The following is a 14,091-nucleotide window of genomic DNA, read 5'->3' as shown; positions in this document are numbered from 1 at the left end:
GAAAATGTGTTTTCTCTCATGCACGTTTGGGTTTTGCTCTTTGCCCCTGGAATTGTGCCTGTAGCCACTCATCACCCTTCTCCTCAGGGTTTTGGATGTTTCAGTACTGCATTCATCATCATGGTGCAGTGAACCTGGATCAGTGTCTTAGTCAGAGATTTATTGCTCTTGGAGCAGTACTTTGCAGCATGATGTACCCCTGCGCACGGCGTGGATGTCTGACCAGGGTGTTCCCTAAGGTTGTGAACTAAATCTGTAACTTGCATTGATCCGAAATGAGTCTGTACAACCACCAAAGAGGCTATCCTGTCCTTTTCCTCCCCATCTCCAGCTGCTCCTTTCCACCTGTCACTTTACATGGGCTTCAGCCTTCATGTGCTGGAGACGAAGCAGATCAGGGATGAAATGTGCTTGAAGGCTAACCTGGCCAAAAGGATCAGGTTTGAATAAGACCAGTTCACCAGTGCTGGCAGGAGGGAGGGGGTAGGAAGGTGAGGTCAGGGCAGGATGAGGTGACAGGACCCTTTCTTGGCAGCAGCCCTGGCTGAAGAAGGGTTAAAATGGGTAGGAACTGCAGCCTCAGCCCCAACTGCTTTGCAGGGCTGGCAGGAGATGGTACCAGGAGACAGGCAAAAAGGCACATCTCAAGCACTGAAAGTCACTTGCTAGGCAGATGTCAAATGCAGCCTGGGATTTCTTGTTGGAAACAAAAAGTTGTTTGAATTTTCTAATACGGGAAAAATAGCCTGCTTTCCTTCAACCTGGTTCTTAGAACTAGCTGAACTGTTTTGTCTAAGATACACCTTGGCTCTCACTATCAAAAAAGTCTAGTGAGAAGGAAGCACTGCAGAAAATTTCAGCCAACAAGGTTAAGTTTTGCAATGTTCTATCAACTGAAAGCACAGAGGTAGTGGCATGTGGCTTAAATGGATACATGGTGTTACTGAAGCTCCTCAAAATAATAACAGGCTTTAGCATATAATTTGGTTTTTATCTTTTCCTTTTATTAGATTTCAAATGCTTGTGTGGAAGTACTTTTCCATACTTCTTACCAAAAAAATTGGATGTAGGTTTTCTTTCATTTTAAAGGTTCTTTTATACCTCCAAAACTAAAGTCAGGTATGACAGACCATCACAGACCCCGAGTCAGAAAAGCACCAAAGCACATAAGCATACACCAATATTTATGCAGTCTAAGTAATTAGGGCATCAAAACTTAGGAGTAAATTGAAGAGCAGTGCAGACAGACATGATCTGCATAGGCAGACATTAATTTACTTCCAAGTAGAGGCGAGCACCAGCATTTGATATTTGCAGGGCTAGGTCCCAAGTTTTGTGAGGAGAATGTAGTGTCCTTTCATTCAGCCTTCGGCTGAGCTGTCTGCTCTCCTTGACTCTTCAAATCTGGTTTCTCCTGCTGTGTTTTTATTTCACTTACATTCCTCTTTCTCACTGAAGTCTTTATTATCTAAATGTACCAGCGATAAACCGCTGAGGTGGAAGACATCCTTAAGGATTATTTTCAGAAAGTTTTCCTGTGCTCTACTCTGCTTGATGTTGCATGCAAAGGCATTTCTGGGAGAACGCTAAGTTCGCAGCTATGTGGGTTTTCAGTTAGATTTGATGCTTTCACAATGCTGGTGATCGTGTATCTGTGTCTATTACTATTTTGTTGCCTTTTTTTTTCTCTCTTTTGTACACTTGTTGGCTGTCTATGCACCAGAGGTTCAAGCGCTGTGACAGGTCATCTTTTTGGGCATCTAGGGCTACAGTACCTATGGTAGGTAATATAAATTAAATATGCTCATTCAAAGGGACCTAGAAGAGTGCACATCTCTACTATTAAGGTATCTTATTTTCCAAATAAATGTGATATGTAAACCACCTGTTTGAAATGGTTCCTGGCTTGTGCAAACTCCAACCCATGCCAAGGCTCTTTCTAGCATTTTAGCAGCAATATAAACAGTTGTGTTCCAGTGCCATCTTGGTACTGTGTAATTTATAGTTTAGAGATGGTGTATATGTTAAGTTGTGGGAACACATATTTGGTTAGATAGTGCCATTTAAATGTGTCACGTAGCTGATGGCTGTGTGGCAGGAAACCTGGAGAAGCTGTGAGGAGCAGGGGCCAGGAGGGATTCTGGAGTTCTTGCAATAAATTAATCCATTCGAGCTTTCTGCTAAAAAATTAATAGGTAAGGATAAAAGAAACTCTGAAAATTTTGCCATTTGTTTTAGCTGTTCACTGAGGAAAAAATGTCTTAAAATCATACCCATCTAAAGAAAAAAAAAGGAAAAAAAAGGGAAAAAAAAAGAAAAAAAAGGAAGAAAATCCTAAACACAAACAAATATCAATCAGTAGTTATTGTGCGGTCAGATTATTTTATTTTTTTTTTCTCAAATTAATGTAAATTTTCTAAGGAATTTTTTTTTTTAAACACATTTTTTCCCCCATTTCTAGGCTTTAGCAGATAATATGCATTAGTCTTTCTTTAACTGGGGACAAATATAACAGAATAAGATTAGTACCACAGAAAGATCCAGCTTTACTTCCCACTTTTTGTAAAAAGAGCCATGGTCAAAAAGACAATTGTAAGTCTGTTGTCAGGCTGCTGCTTGCTGCACATTTCACTGTGTGTTGGTGGCAGCAAAAATATCATCTCTAGGAAAAGGACATGGTTATGGCATGAATGTAGCTGGGAGGTAGCAGAGTTTTTATTTAGTTCCTGTCTGATTTCAGTTTTGAATACAATGGTATGTGTTCTACAGTTGGTTTTGGTGCACCTAATATTAATTCAATTTATATAATTTTTTAAACTAAAATGACCTGATGACAGTTCCTGACAGCGTGCAGTACTATGTGAGGGGGAATACGGTGATTTGTTTTTCAATAGGGTGTATGTGTTGAATGAGACACAACGTTGGATACACCAGTCTAACCCTGAGAATTACACAACAAAGCAGTATTTCAGTGGGATAGCTAAATTTAGAAGAATACGAAGACTTACAAACTAAATGTTATTTTGAGTTCTAAAGGATAAAATTGTACTAATGGGATACAGATCTGGTATAGCATTATAAAAACTCAGCACAGAAGATTACTGTGAAAAAAAAACACTGCATTCATGTGGTTGCTAGTACAAGATTGTGACAGTGATTAAACAATGACGTAGTTTGAGTTCACTGAGGAGTAATTATCATTCCCATAATGAGGGAATAATTATCATTCATCTTTTTTCCTGCCACTTTCTAAGGCTGACATGTGGACATGTGCTGAACTTTTTTTCATATAAGTTTTTTGAGAGAAAAAAAAAAAATTAAATCTTTTCACATTCCTGTGCAGGAATCAATCTGGGGCAGGAAGGTTTAAATTCTATTGTTTAGCTGTAAGCAAATTGCCAGTTAAACCATATAGCTGATATGATGGCCCTCCCATTAGGTAAAAATGAGCTTTTGAAGTAGTTATAAAATATATTTCATTTACTTATTGTAGGGCAATGTGGCTGTGGGATAATGCTAAATTATAATCATACCTTGATGACCCTGTTAAAGCCCGTGCTAGGTACAGATCTTCCACACCATACAGCCTAACCTTATGCCAAATGAAGAGTTAGAAAAGACAGAAGAGCTAACCATTTATCTCACATGGTAGCAATCCTAATCCTACCCTTGGGATACTGCAGTATGAGGGTGTTTCAAATCTAATATAACTCCTGTTTTAATGCAACGGCTAAAGAAGTCTGAAAAGCAGTCCTTTCTCCCCATCCAATAAATGATACGTATTAAGCTGGTCTCTGTGGAAGGAGGAGGCACGGCAGCTGCTCAGATTTCATCTTGGTACAATAAAACAAGGAAGAAGATGGTGAGTTTTGGATGGGTTTCTTTTTACTGAAGAAAAGACAGTTGATGGAGTTATTGATTTGTGTTATGCTCGCTGTCTGAAGACCAACCACAGGCTATGACTGCCTAGAGGTAGAAAAATCCCTGTCTGTGAGTTCAGGCAATCACTGGGCTTAAGAAGCAGCTACAGCGGTGTGATAACTGGTGTTAGCATGCACCGGTGAGGTATGAACATATATGAAGTGTTGTGTCATAAGAAGTGTCTTTTTCTCAGTGTTTAGGGACATCTGCCCATCCAAGAACACTTCATAAGCCGCTTCCCCATCTCGATGTTAGCCCGAAGCCTGTCCTGGGTCTAGGGGCATGTGGGGAGCAGTGAGATTTTGCGGCATATTGGAAAACGATTGGCATGGGTTGTTGTGGAGTGACTGTATACAGGAGGCTGGAGGGCGGGTGGGTTTAGGGAGTCTCAGTGCAGATTCTGGAGAACAGAGTGGAGATCCTGGAGGACCCCTGGTTGCCCCTGTGCTCCCTCCTTCCTCTGGCAGCAAAGCCCACTGTCCTACACCACTATGCCTGTGTGCAGGCAGGAGGCATATGTCCACTGCAGGAACGGTAGGCTGCCCCCATCTCCCCTGGCAAAGGCAAAGCAAGCTGCAGCAGGGCCTTTCTGCTGCTGCTGGCGGTCTGCCACAGTGGGCAAGAGGCCATGCTTAAAGCAAGCGCTGCTTTCCTGGGCTCTTCCACCACGTTACAGGGTCTGAGCTAATGCCCAGAGTGGACCCGATTACTTGACTTGGGAACGATGCCAGCGGGGGATGCTGGTACTGCAGTGTTTCTCAGGCTCTTATCACAGCACCATTTAAAAGTGCTTAAAGCGTGACCTTCGGCACCCCTGATGCTTGTCCTGGATTGTGCTGGGTACCAGATACACCGTTAACAGGTGTTAGTTTTCCCAAGTTTTGTCCTTAAGAGAACTGTTTTGTTTGGGGATTTTTTTCTGTGCCTAAGGATCCATGTGAACTCACCATTTCTTGGGTTTGATCCTGGAAGTCTGGCAGTACTTGAGAGCCAGTTGAGCAAAGCACTTCATCATGTGCTTAACCTGCTCAGCCCCCTGTTTGGTGACACTCCTCATGTGTCCGTGGGCTTTGCAGAGCTCCAGGCACGTTGGGGCGTCAAGCCCATCACCCAGAGCTTCACCTCTGCAGCTGGCTGAGTATGATTCTTGGTCCTGCCGTGGCTCTGGGAAGCGAGCTATCCTTCTGCTTAGGCAATTAGCAAAGCTGCTAGCCTGCTCAGCTGCTGTCCCTTCCAGGAGCTGGCAACGCTGGGGAAAAAAGAGCACTAATTCTTAATTCTTCTGCATTTCACTGTTAGTTTTCCCTGATTCATAATGTCACAGCTGCTCTTTCCCTCTTGATTCAGGAAACTTTGCTGGCTATAACTGTGGTGACTGCAAGTTTGGCTGGACTGGCCCTGAATGCAACGTGAGGAAGCCAGCGGTGGTCAGGAAGGATGTCCACTCCCTGACAGCAGAGGAGCGAGAGCAGTTCTTTGATGCTCTAGACCGTGCAAAGACAACTGTTCACCCAGACTATGTAATTGCAACTCAGCACTGGATAAGTCTGCTTGGTCCCACCGGAGAGGAACCACAAATTGCCAACTGTAGTATTTATAACTACTTTGTTTGGCTTCATTACTACTCAGTCAGAGACACGCTATTAGGTTAGTGCTTTTCTTATCCAACGGGCTCTGCACGTAAAGGGTGGAAAGTATTGCTGAATAAAGGTAAGTATGCTTAAACTCAGCTGTGCTACTTCATCAAGCAGCGAGTCCCGGTGGGAGCAGATCTATAGAGTGAAACAGTTGGTGGTGAGAAACTGGTGACCGTCCGCAGTTGAGGGAGGTGTGCTCAGCCCTGCTGCAGCCCGGTCCCTGTACCCTGTGGCGACTGGAGCACACCAGGCACACCCCTGGTGCATCTTCCATCTGACAGGGAAGCAGTTCACAATCTCCGCTACTGGGTGAACTGAAGTGTGGTCAGGCAGTGACTGACTTCAAAACAGATGTTTCTAGTCCACAGGACAAGGTATATTTGGTAGCAGCGGGAAAGGGGATCTGCACTGGTGAAGGCAGCGACCATGCAGAGATGTTGGGGACCAGAGCGCTGCTGCTTTCTGTGGCCTCCAGCCAGTCACTGAGGGTGGGGTTTGCCTGACCATCCACAGCCAGCTCTGAAACCAAACCAGGTTAGAGGTTTAGGTATCTAACCCCATGCTTTCTCCCAAATCCAGATTCCTAGTCCTCGTTGCTCTTCTGGACAGACGCACCTACGCCATCCCCATTTCACAAAGCTCATCTCTTGCAGGAGGACGCACCAGTATGGCTTTTCTACCTGGCAAACTGAACCCAGATCTACCTCCTTGCTAGGGGGTATTTGCTACCCTGGAGTGGATTTCCTTCAGTGTGCCCTTCTGACGATGTTCCGTTTTGCAGAGCTGAAGGAAGCAGTCTCTGGCCTAGCAAGAGTGGAGGTCCTTCAGGGGACAGGACAGTCACATGGAAAGGGAAAGGGGCAACTTCTAGTGCTGCTGCAGTGATAAATGAATTCGTGCATGGGCTGAATGAAGCTTGCTGCAGTAATAAACAAATCCATATGCGGTTTGAAGCCTCTAGCTTTTGAGTGTCTTAGTTCTCATGTGTAATAACAAGAGCACAATACAAGAAATAACAAGCACAATTTGAAGAAAATTGGCAAAGGTTGTTGAATTACTGTTGCCAGGTTATGGAAAATGCCAAGGTTCTCATGACAGATACACACTATAAGTCCTGCGGCTGAGCAAGAAAATGAGCTAATGTGGTACATGTTAGCAAGGATCTAAGGTTTTAGACAATAAGACTGTGTCTTAAAACCAAAATCCACTAAAGTGATAAGAAATCTTCACAATATTCTACTGGGGGAATGTGAAGTTTTGAGAAGCACTGAAGTCAATATCCACAGAGGAGTTTGTTTCACTTGTCCCATGTAAATGTTGTAGCTTCTGATGTGTGTGCTCTTTCCAAAGGCGCAGAGCTGTAGGCTTTTGTTTAACTCCACTCCAGGCAACAGAAGAAAGTGCTGCCTTTCTCTTGAGCCTCCTTTGGTGCTAAGTGCTTATTTTATCTTCCTTTTGTAGGACCTGGCCTCCCCTTCACAGGTATCGATTTCTCCCATCAAGGACCCGCCTTTGTTACTTGGCATAGGTACCATTTGCTGTTGCTGGAGAGAGACCTGCAGGTTAGCTGAACAGCCTTTCCCTTTCTTCATGCAGCTTCTCTCTTTTGCTATGTGACTCTCGAGCCAGCGAAGGGTAAGCTGTTTCCTAGGATAGATTCTTACCAAAATTCCCAGGAGTGTTTATTCACTGATCCTTTTTTGTTTAAATTGAAATTAGTCCTCCGTATCTTGAAAGATACTGAGGATTGAACAGTTTCTCACTGTGAACAGTGATGTGAGGGTTATAATGCAGATTTTTTTTCTTCATCTCCACAACGGAGGACAGATTATGTGAATTAACACTATCTATTAATAAAATCAGAGCAACATCTACACGTAAAACTTGGTAACAGATAGTGTCTGCTGATACTGAAGATACCAAAAAAGCAACTCTAAATATTACCCCTTTTAAATGTGCTTATGTTATACATTTAATACATACATACATTTAGTAATACATCTTTTACAGAAATATATGTTAACGTGCCCAACAGTCAGTTGCCGAAGCATTGACTCATTTCCATTTGCATTATTTCTACGTTGGAAATGTTACTGTATTTCAGCCTTGCAGATCTCTAATGAAAATGGTTGGTATCAAAATAGCTGCAGGATCTTGCGTGAAATCATGTCTAACAAGCAAGGGCAAGCAAATGCACTGTATTCCTCTCTTAATGGAAGTTCATATTCTTCCCCAGGGCTAGCCTTTCTGGAGCGAAAGCAAACCACATGCTCAATTTTACCCATTACCCACTTACATAACTCAGAAAGCCTCTTAGTTGCTTAAGGCTCAATTCACCTCTGCTGCTGCCCTCCTGCCCAATCTCTTGAGTTGGCAGAAAGCCTAACATGGACAAAAGCAGCGCAGTCCAACGTTAAAGGAACCAGTGACAATGTCTTTGCTTGGACTGACTTAACGCCCCAATCTTTTGAAAGGAGTTGGAGCAGCGCTGTGAAATTTGTGTAGCTGAAATGCAGAATGAAAAGCAGAATGTCCAGTGAAAAATCTAGTGAACACCCAGTGAAACAACTTTCAGGATGAAAAGCAGAATGTCCAGTGAAAAATCTAGTGAACACCCAGTGAAACAACTTTCAGGAGTCCCTTTCTTTCTCTTTCCTTTGAAGGTGATTCCCTGGTAATGCATTTTTGTCCATTGCAGCGGCTGATAGGCAACGACTCCTTTGCGCTGCCCTACTGGAACTTCGCCACAGGTAGAAATGAATGCGACATCTGCACGGACCAGCTCTTTGGAGCATCACGGCCGGATGACCCAGGGCTGATTAGTCTGAGCTCCAGGTTCTCCCAGTGGCAAGTAGTTTGTAACAGGTACGAGAATATCTTGGGCAAGATTGCATACCGACCAAACCTTGTTGCTGTTCAGTATTGACAGCGTGGGCTGCTCTCTGTGTGAGTGAATGGTGGGAAAAGAGCCAAGGCATCTTTTTTAAAGCTGGAAATTATGGTTGGTTTGTGTGTAGATAGTGCTGTGTAAACTTTTCCCCCTGGTATTACGGAAGTCTATTTTTTAAAAATGATTCTTTTGGTACAGGATTTTAGTCAATTCAGCCAATGTGAGGCTGCCAAAAGTCTGAAGAGTGTGCACACTGGCAAATACCTTTTCAAAGAAGAACTGCCTGCATGTCAGTTCTCTGTAACAAATACCCAACTGATTTTGGCAGCGGAAACAGAAAGCTGTTTTGGCATATAGGAAGCCAGAGACAGGCTGAAAGATCTGTTCCCTTGTATTGGGTGAGACCTTAACCTTGATCTATTTAGTGCAGTTTGGGGATTGACTTCGAAGTGGCTGAGATTTCACATGGAAAACAACACAGACACAGCCAGGAGCTTGCTGCCAGCTCTCTTTAGGCATATACCATTTGGGTGAGAGCAGGGCTTTGATGGGTGATTCACATGCAGGATCAGGGTGCCACGACATAATATGCTGCCAGTTACAATACCCATATAACATTCTTCTGTCAGCTCAGGGGCAGCATGCAGTCAGTCAGACGGAGGTACCCAGAGCTCAGGGCTTTTCAAAAGAGTCTTTCTCTGGGTACCTAAAGAGCTATTTGAAATTCTAGCTTTAGGCACCAGTTGGCTTTAAATCTTGCCCCTACTTTTTCTCCAAGATAAATAGGGCTTTGTTTTTTCTTGAAAACTGAAGTGACTAAACTTTTGCCTTGCCAAGGTTAAACAGAGAACGGCTGTTGTTTACTTCAGGAGTTTCTGAAAATGCCATTTCATTTTGTAATGAATAGCATAGAATTTTTTCAGAAATGTTACACTATTTTTCTCCTCCTCCTTCCCTCTTTACCTCTCTGATATAAAGGACTTGCTTTCCATTAGCTGCTGGGCAACTCCTGCAACCGCAGTTTGTCCTCCAGGCCCTGAGAAAGAGGATGTAATGCATTGCAGTTGCTTTTCTTTGAAAGGGTATGAGGGATGGAAAGGAAAATCCTGTTTTCTGTCATTCCTTGCATTTTCTCAGCCCATCCCACAGTGGGACTTTGCTGGGTTTTTTATCCTCTTTGTTAAGAGTAAAAAACTCAGTCCTTACTCAGGACTGAAAGTTCATCAATTCAGAATTCAAAAGGCTGTTTTAGATTGTCTGGCAAAACCTGTCTTCCAAAGCCCTTGGGAGGGGAGAATGTGTTCTAAAGCATCCTCTCTCTGTGGACAACGAAGCTGGTAACTCTTGGTCCAAATGACTGACGATCCACAGAGGACGCAGAGCCACAGCAAGACATGGCACAGTGGCAGTCTTGAAATAAATTCAGCTTCCAGGCCACAGGAGGTGAACTGAGATTCCCCAAGTGGTGTCAGTGCCTAACCCCTGCTCGCTCACACATATAGCCGAGGCCTCTTCTGTACTACAGGAGAAAAAGGCAAAAACAAATCATCACCTGCTGACTTGTGCCTCTTTCTGTTTCATGCTCAGCTTGGATGACTACAACCGCCTGGTCACGCTGTGCAACGGGAGTGATGAAGGGCCGCTGCAGCGGAGGCTGCCCGGGGGGTCCAGCGAGCAGCTGCCCACTGTGGAGGATGTCAGGAGGTGCCTTTCCCTGCAGGAGTTTGACAGTCCCCCCTTTTTCCGCAATTCCAGTTTCAGTTTCAGGTTTGTCCTTCAGCTGCTCCAGAGCCAGCTGGGTCATGGGTTTTCTTTATGTACGGAGCTGTCAGCAAAATGTGGTTACTTGATGCTGCCTTTATCCACCTCCAGGAATGCGCTGGAGGGCTTCGATAAACCAGGTGAAGCCCTTAACTCGCCGATGCTGAGCCTTCATAATCTGGCTCACTCTTTCTTGAACGGGACCAGTGTTCTCCCTCATGCAGCTGCCAACGATCCCATCTTCGTGGTATGTCTTTTTCCCCCAGTGTGAGCGGCAGTGGTTGTAGTTCAAAGGCACCTATTTCACCAGGGTTTTGCTGAACAGAAGTAAAGTGAATTCCCTAAAAATAACTTCTTTAAATAGAAAAGGAGACATCTTTTCTCTTTTCTTGAACACTGTCACACCTGCATAATGGTCAAATAAAGAGGGAAGAAATCTCAGGATGATTTGTAAAATATGAATAAATTTCTGGGGAGAAGAGCTGCTATTCCAAGTCATGTTACCCTGAATCCTTTCATTAGGTGGTATCTAAATTTAATGGCTTATACCAGACAATTTTACAGCAACAAGATAAACTGAACGTGGGGCTAGTTATTTTTGAGCAGTAGAGAATGAGTAGTTTGTTTCTTCATTTCACAATTCACAGGCTAAAAGGAAGTGCATCTCATTTCAGGGTCTCTTGGGAAGTAGAAATAATGTGATTTCACTGGTGCATTGATACAGTGCTGCACTGCAATGAGCAGCACAAATAGCAATGGGCAAATAAAAAACCAACAGTTGACTGCTTACACTTCTTTCTCTCCTAATAAATTCATGCCATTTTCTTCTCCTCTTTGTTAGATTAAACCACTCTGATTATACAGATAAATTCTAATACAATTAATTTCTTTCCTACCTTTATTTTAAGTTTGCAACTTTGTGTTGGAGAAATTAATTCAAGTACTTGTGTAGTGGTTCTCCAGCTCATTTTCTTAATAATTCTTGTATTCGTGCATGATTTTTTTTCTTGTACAATAAAGTCTTCCTTTCACTGTGCTGTAATTTTATATGCAAGATTATTTTCTGTAGGATATTTTCTAATTTTTTCCCAGCTTTGTAATTAAGAAACATGTGTACAGCAGAAATTAATTTGAATTAGCCCAGACATTTGTAATAGCCATCTGAAACAACTTTCCTATGTTAGTGCTTTATAGACCTATAAACTGACTGGGCAAGACCTGATAGAATTCATGGGTACCTGGAGCTTTGGAGCTGGTGGCACCCTCTAAAATGAGCATGAAGTGATCAAATTTCCTGCAATATTTTATACCTGTTCAGAGACGAGAGGTATTAAAATAGATTTGAGAGGTGCATTCACCTGGATGAGCTCAGTGGGCCCTCATTTGAGAGGCAGAGGACCTGCCCATTCAATGACAGCTGATATTAAACTGTCTGGAGAAAGCTTATTATGAACAAGCAGCAACAAAGACATATACAGCAAAATGTCCCATGCAGGAGATTAATTTACTCCCATCTCATGAGCTTTCCTTGTTTCCTGTAGAGGAATGGAGGCAGTGGGTTGATCAGCATTGCTAACACGCAGCTGTGGCCTTGCCTCAGAGGCGGTGGGTTGATTGACATGGATGATGTGCAGCTGTAGCTCGTCTGCTAAGTGGTTAAATAGCCCTGAGGATGGTGGGGGAGGGGTTGGATGGAGGAGGAGTGGTGTGGTCTGACCTCTGGAGAAAGGAGATACAGCTCAGACAGCAGAATCTGACTGATGGTAAAAGCCTTGTTGTAGCCTACTGGTTTGTTTGTGCTGCAACAATTGGTGCCCCGTGTGAGGCTGACTGAGTTGGACTCTGGCTACAACAGTTTCCCATTCTGTAAATTCCATGTAAATTAAATTAACCTCTTCTCTTTCAAAAGCTGCTGCCACCTTAGGTGAGAGTGTTTTAAAAGCCTTTGAGTTCTGAAAGAGATTAATGAATGTGTGTGCCCATGCCTGGATTTGCAGGTTCTTCACTCCTTTACTGATGCCATCTTTGATGAGTGGATGAAGCGGTTTGACCCCCCTGACAATGCCTGGCCTGAGGAGCTGGCCCCCATCGGTCACAACAGACTATATAACATGGTCCCTTTTTTCCCTCCTGTGACCAACAATGAGCTTTTCCAAACCGCCGAGCAGCTTGGCTACACCTATGCCATTGACCTGCCAGGTATGTCTCAGAGATGCGGAGGCTGTTCCAGGCTAAGCAGTGAGACAGCTCACGTTTTCAGTGACACAGGCATATGGAGAATAAGGCACCTTTCACAAAACACATGGGTCTGTTCACTTACTCACTAGCAAACTCATGGTGGCACACAGAGGTAGTTACAACTTGCTATGTAAGTCATGGTAACTGCAAGTCTGCACATACTTCATTTGCTCTGCTGCAAAATGCATCAACTTGTACTAGTCCAGTGTTGATGACAGTGCTCCTTTGGGGATGAGGAGTCTTTGATTTTGGCTGCTGCTTCCAGCACTGTTTATGTCTGTTACAGGATCCTTTAACCTGTCAGAGGTCAGGCACCCTGCCAGGGAGCTCATCTGGCTAATGCTGGTCATTAGAAAATACTTGTTTTGCACAGGGCCCTGGATAAAAGAGGTGTGAGTCTCATTAGAGATGAACTCCATTAATCTTTGGATGCCCTGGAGAGATGTACCTGGGTGTTATGTGTTATAAAACCCCAATTTTAAAGATTTTCCATGCCCATCGGTGTGATGTACCTTAAGGTTTGTCTATTTGTTTGAAATTATTTTTGACACAAATCAGATAAAGACAAAAAGCAAGAAAGCAAAGTATATATATGCACAAAATCAAAAATTTGCAACACGAGTTACAAATATTTGTAAAAGGCATAAGGGTAAGAAATGTATGAAAACCATGCTTCAGCAGCTTTACTGAAGATTAAATGTGAGCATTTTCTTTCTGCACCTCGGTATTCCTTTGAGAGGCAGTAGGTGCTTATCTAAACTGTGTGGCCAGGAATTTCTCCTAAATGCTTATCATATATCTGTGGTTTTAATCTGTGGAGACTGTTTAAAGGTCTGTAGGTCTATAGACTGCAAAAGATTGAAACCCTTGTCCTCAGGCTGCATTCATGCAGGGGAGCCCTGACTTGTGGTGACATGCTACCTGCTTCTGCAGTGCTTTTCTTGGGGGTATCCCCAGAATTTCCCCATAAAACTTAAACTTCCCCTTTTATAGAGTAAGTTTTCCTCCGCTGGGACTAGTGTCCCCCCTCCTGCTTTGAAAATGCTACTGCTCCTTGGGCATGAGGTACCCAGAAAGGAACAAAGGCAGCTTGTGATTCTGCCACTTTAGCTCTCTGTGAAGCAGCGTTATCTATCCCTGTCTGCATGGTCTGTGTTCAGACAATAAAACTTTTACATCCAAACCCTTCTCTTTTATCTAAGTATATAACTTGCTAATTCTACTTCATGTAACCACATTAGAAATCAACACACGTTAATACATTGCTGGCTCTTACTTGAAAGATGGTAAAGTGCCAAACAATTCTTTTTGGGACCTTACTGAATTTAGGTGTGCTTGCCCTCAGCTCTTTTGTTGACAGAGACTGCAGATTGGGGAACCGAACCTTTAGGTGCTTTTATAGTCTGTGTGACATCTCCCTGGGCCATCCGTCTCCTTAATCCTGTATGTCTAACTAACTTCTAAATACCTTAAGTCCTTTTGAGAGCTTTTGTGAATATTTAGTCAAATGTAATGATTGCCATCTCAGTATATGCGGCAGTTTTCAGAACAGCAGAGCAGCCAATTTTTTCTTCTGAAAGCATAAATGAAACCAAATTCAGCCAAGTGGAGCAGTGTTATTAGAAGAATGGGCAATATTATCTT

The 14,091-nt window shown here is 43.3% G+C and overlaps 1 protein-coding gene across 3 annotated transcripts in view; it reads left to right on the top strand.

Moving 5' to 3' along the window:
* The window catches only part of DCT (dopachrome tautomerase), a 55,311-nt gene that overhangs the window by 14,995 nt on the left and 26,225 nt on the right, over positions 1 to 14,091 (top strand). For 2 of the 3 annotated variants that reach the window (XR_013926084.1, XM_080375733.1), the window contains 5 exons: positions 5,269 to 5,568; positions 7,020 to 7,120; positions 8,257 to 8,423; positions 10,036 to 10,456; positions 12,207 to 12,408. Coding sequence is in view for 2 of the 3 variants with exons in the window: in XM_080375733.1 (XP_080231859.1) it covers positions 5,269 to 5,568; positions 7,020 to 7,120; positions 8,257 to 8,423; positions 10,036 to 10,456; positions 12,207 to 12,408 (1,191 nt within the window). In the remaining variant the exon portion in view is untranslated. The remainder of the gene's footprint in view (positions 1 to 5,268; positions 5,569 to 7,019; positions 7,121 to 8,256; positions 8,424 to 10,035; positions 10,457 to 12,206; positions 12,409 to 14,091) is intronic. The other variant, XM_080375734.1, reaches the window with a different exon arrangement.

Source organism: Falco punctatus (assembly GCF_963210335.1).
Source record: "Falco punctatus genome assembly, chromosome: 2".
Lineage (NCBI taxonomy): Eukaryota > Metazoa > Chordata > Aves > Falconiformes > Falconidae > Falco > Falco punctatus.
The sequence above is the reverse complement of the archived record's forward strand: the minus strand, read 5'-3'. Positions and strand labels throughout refer to the sequence as shown.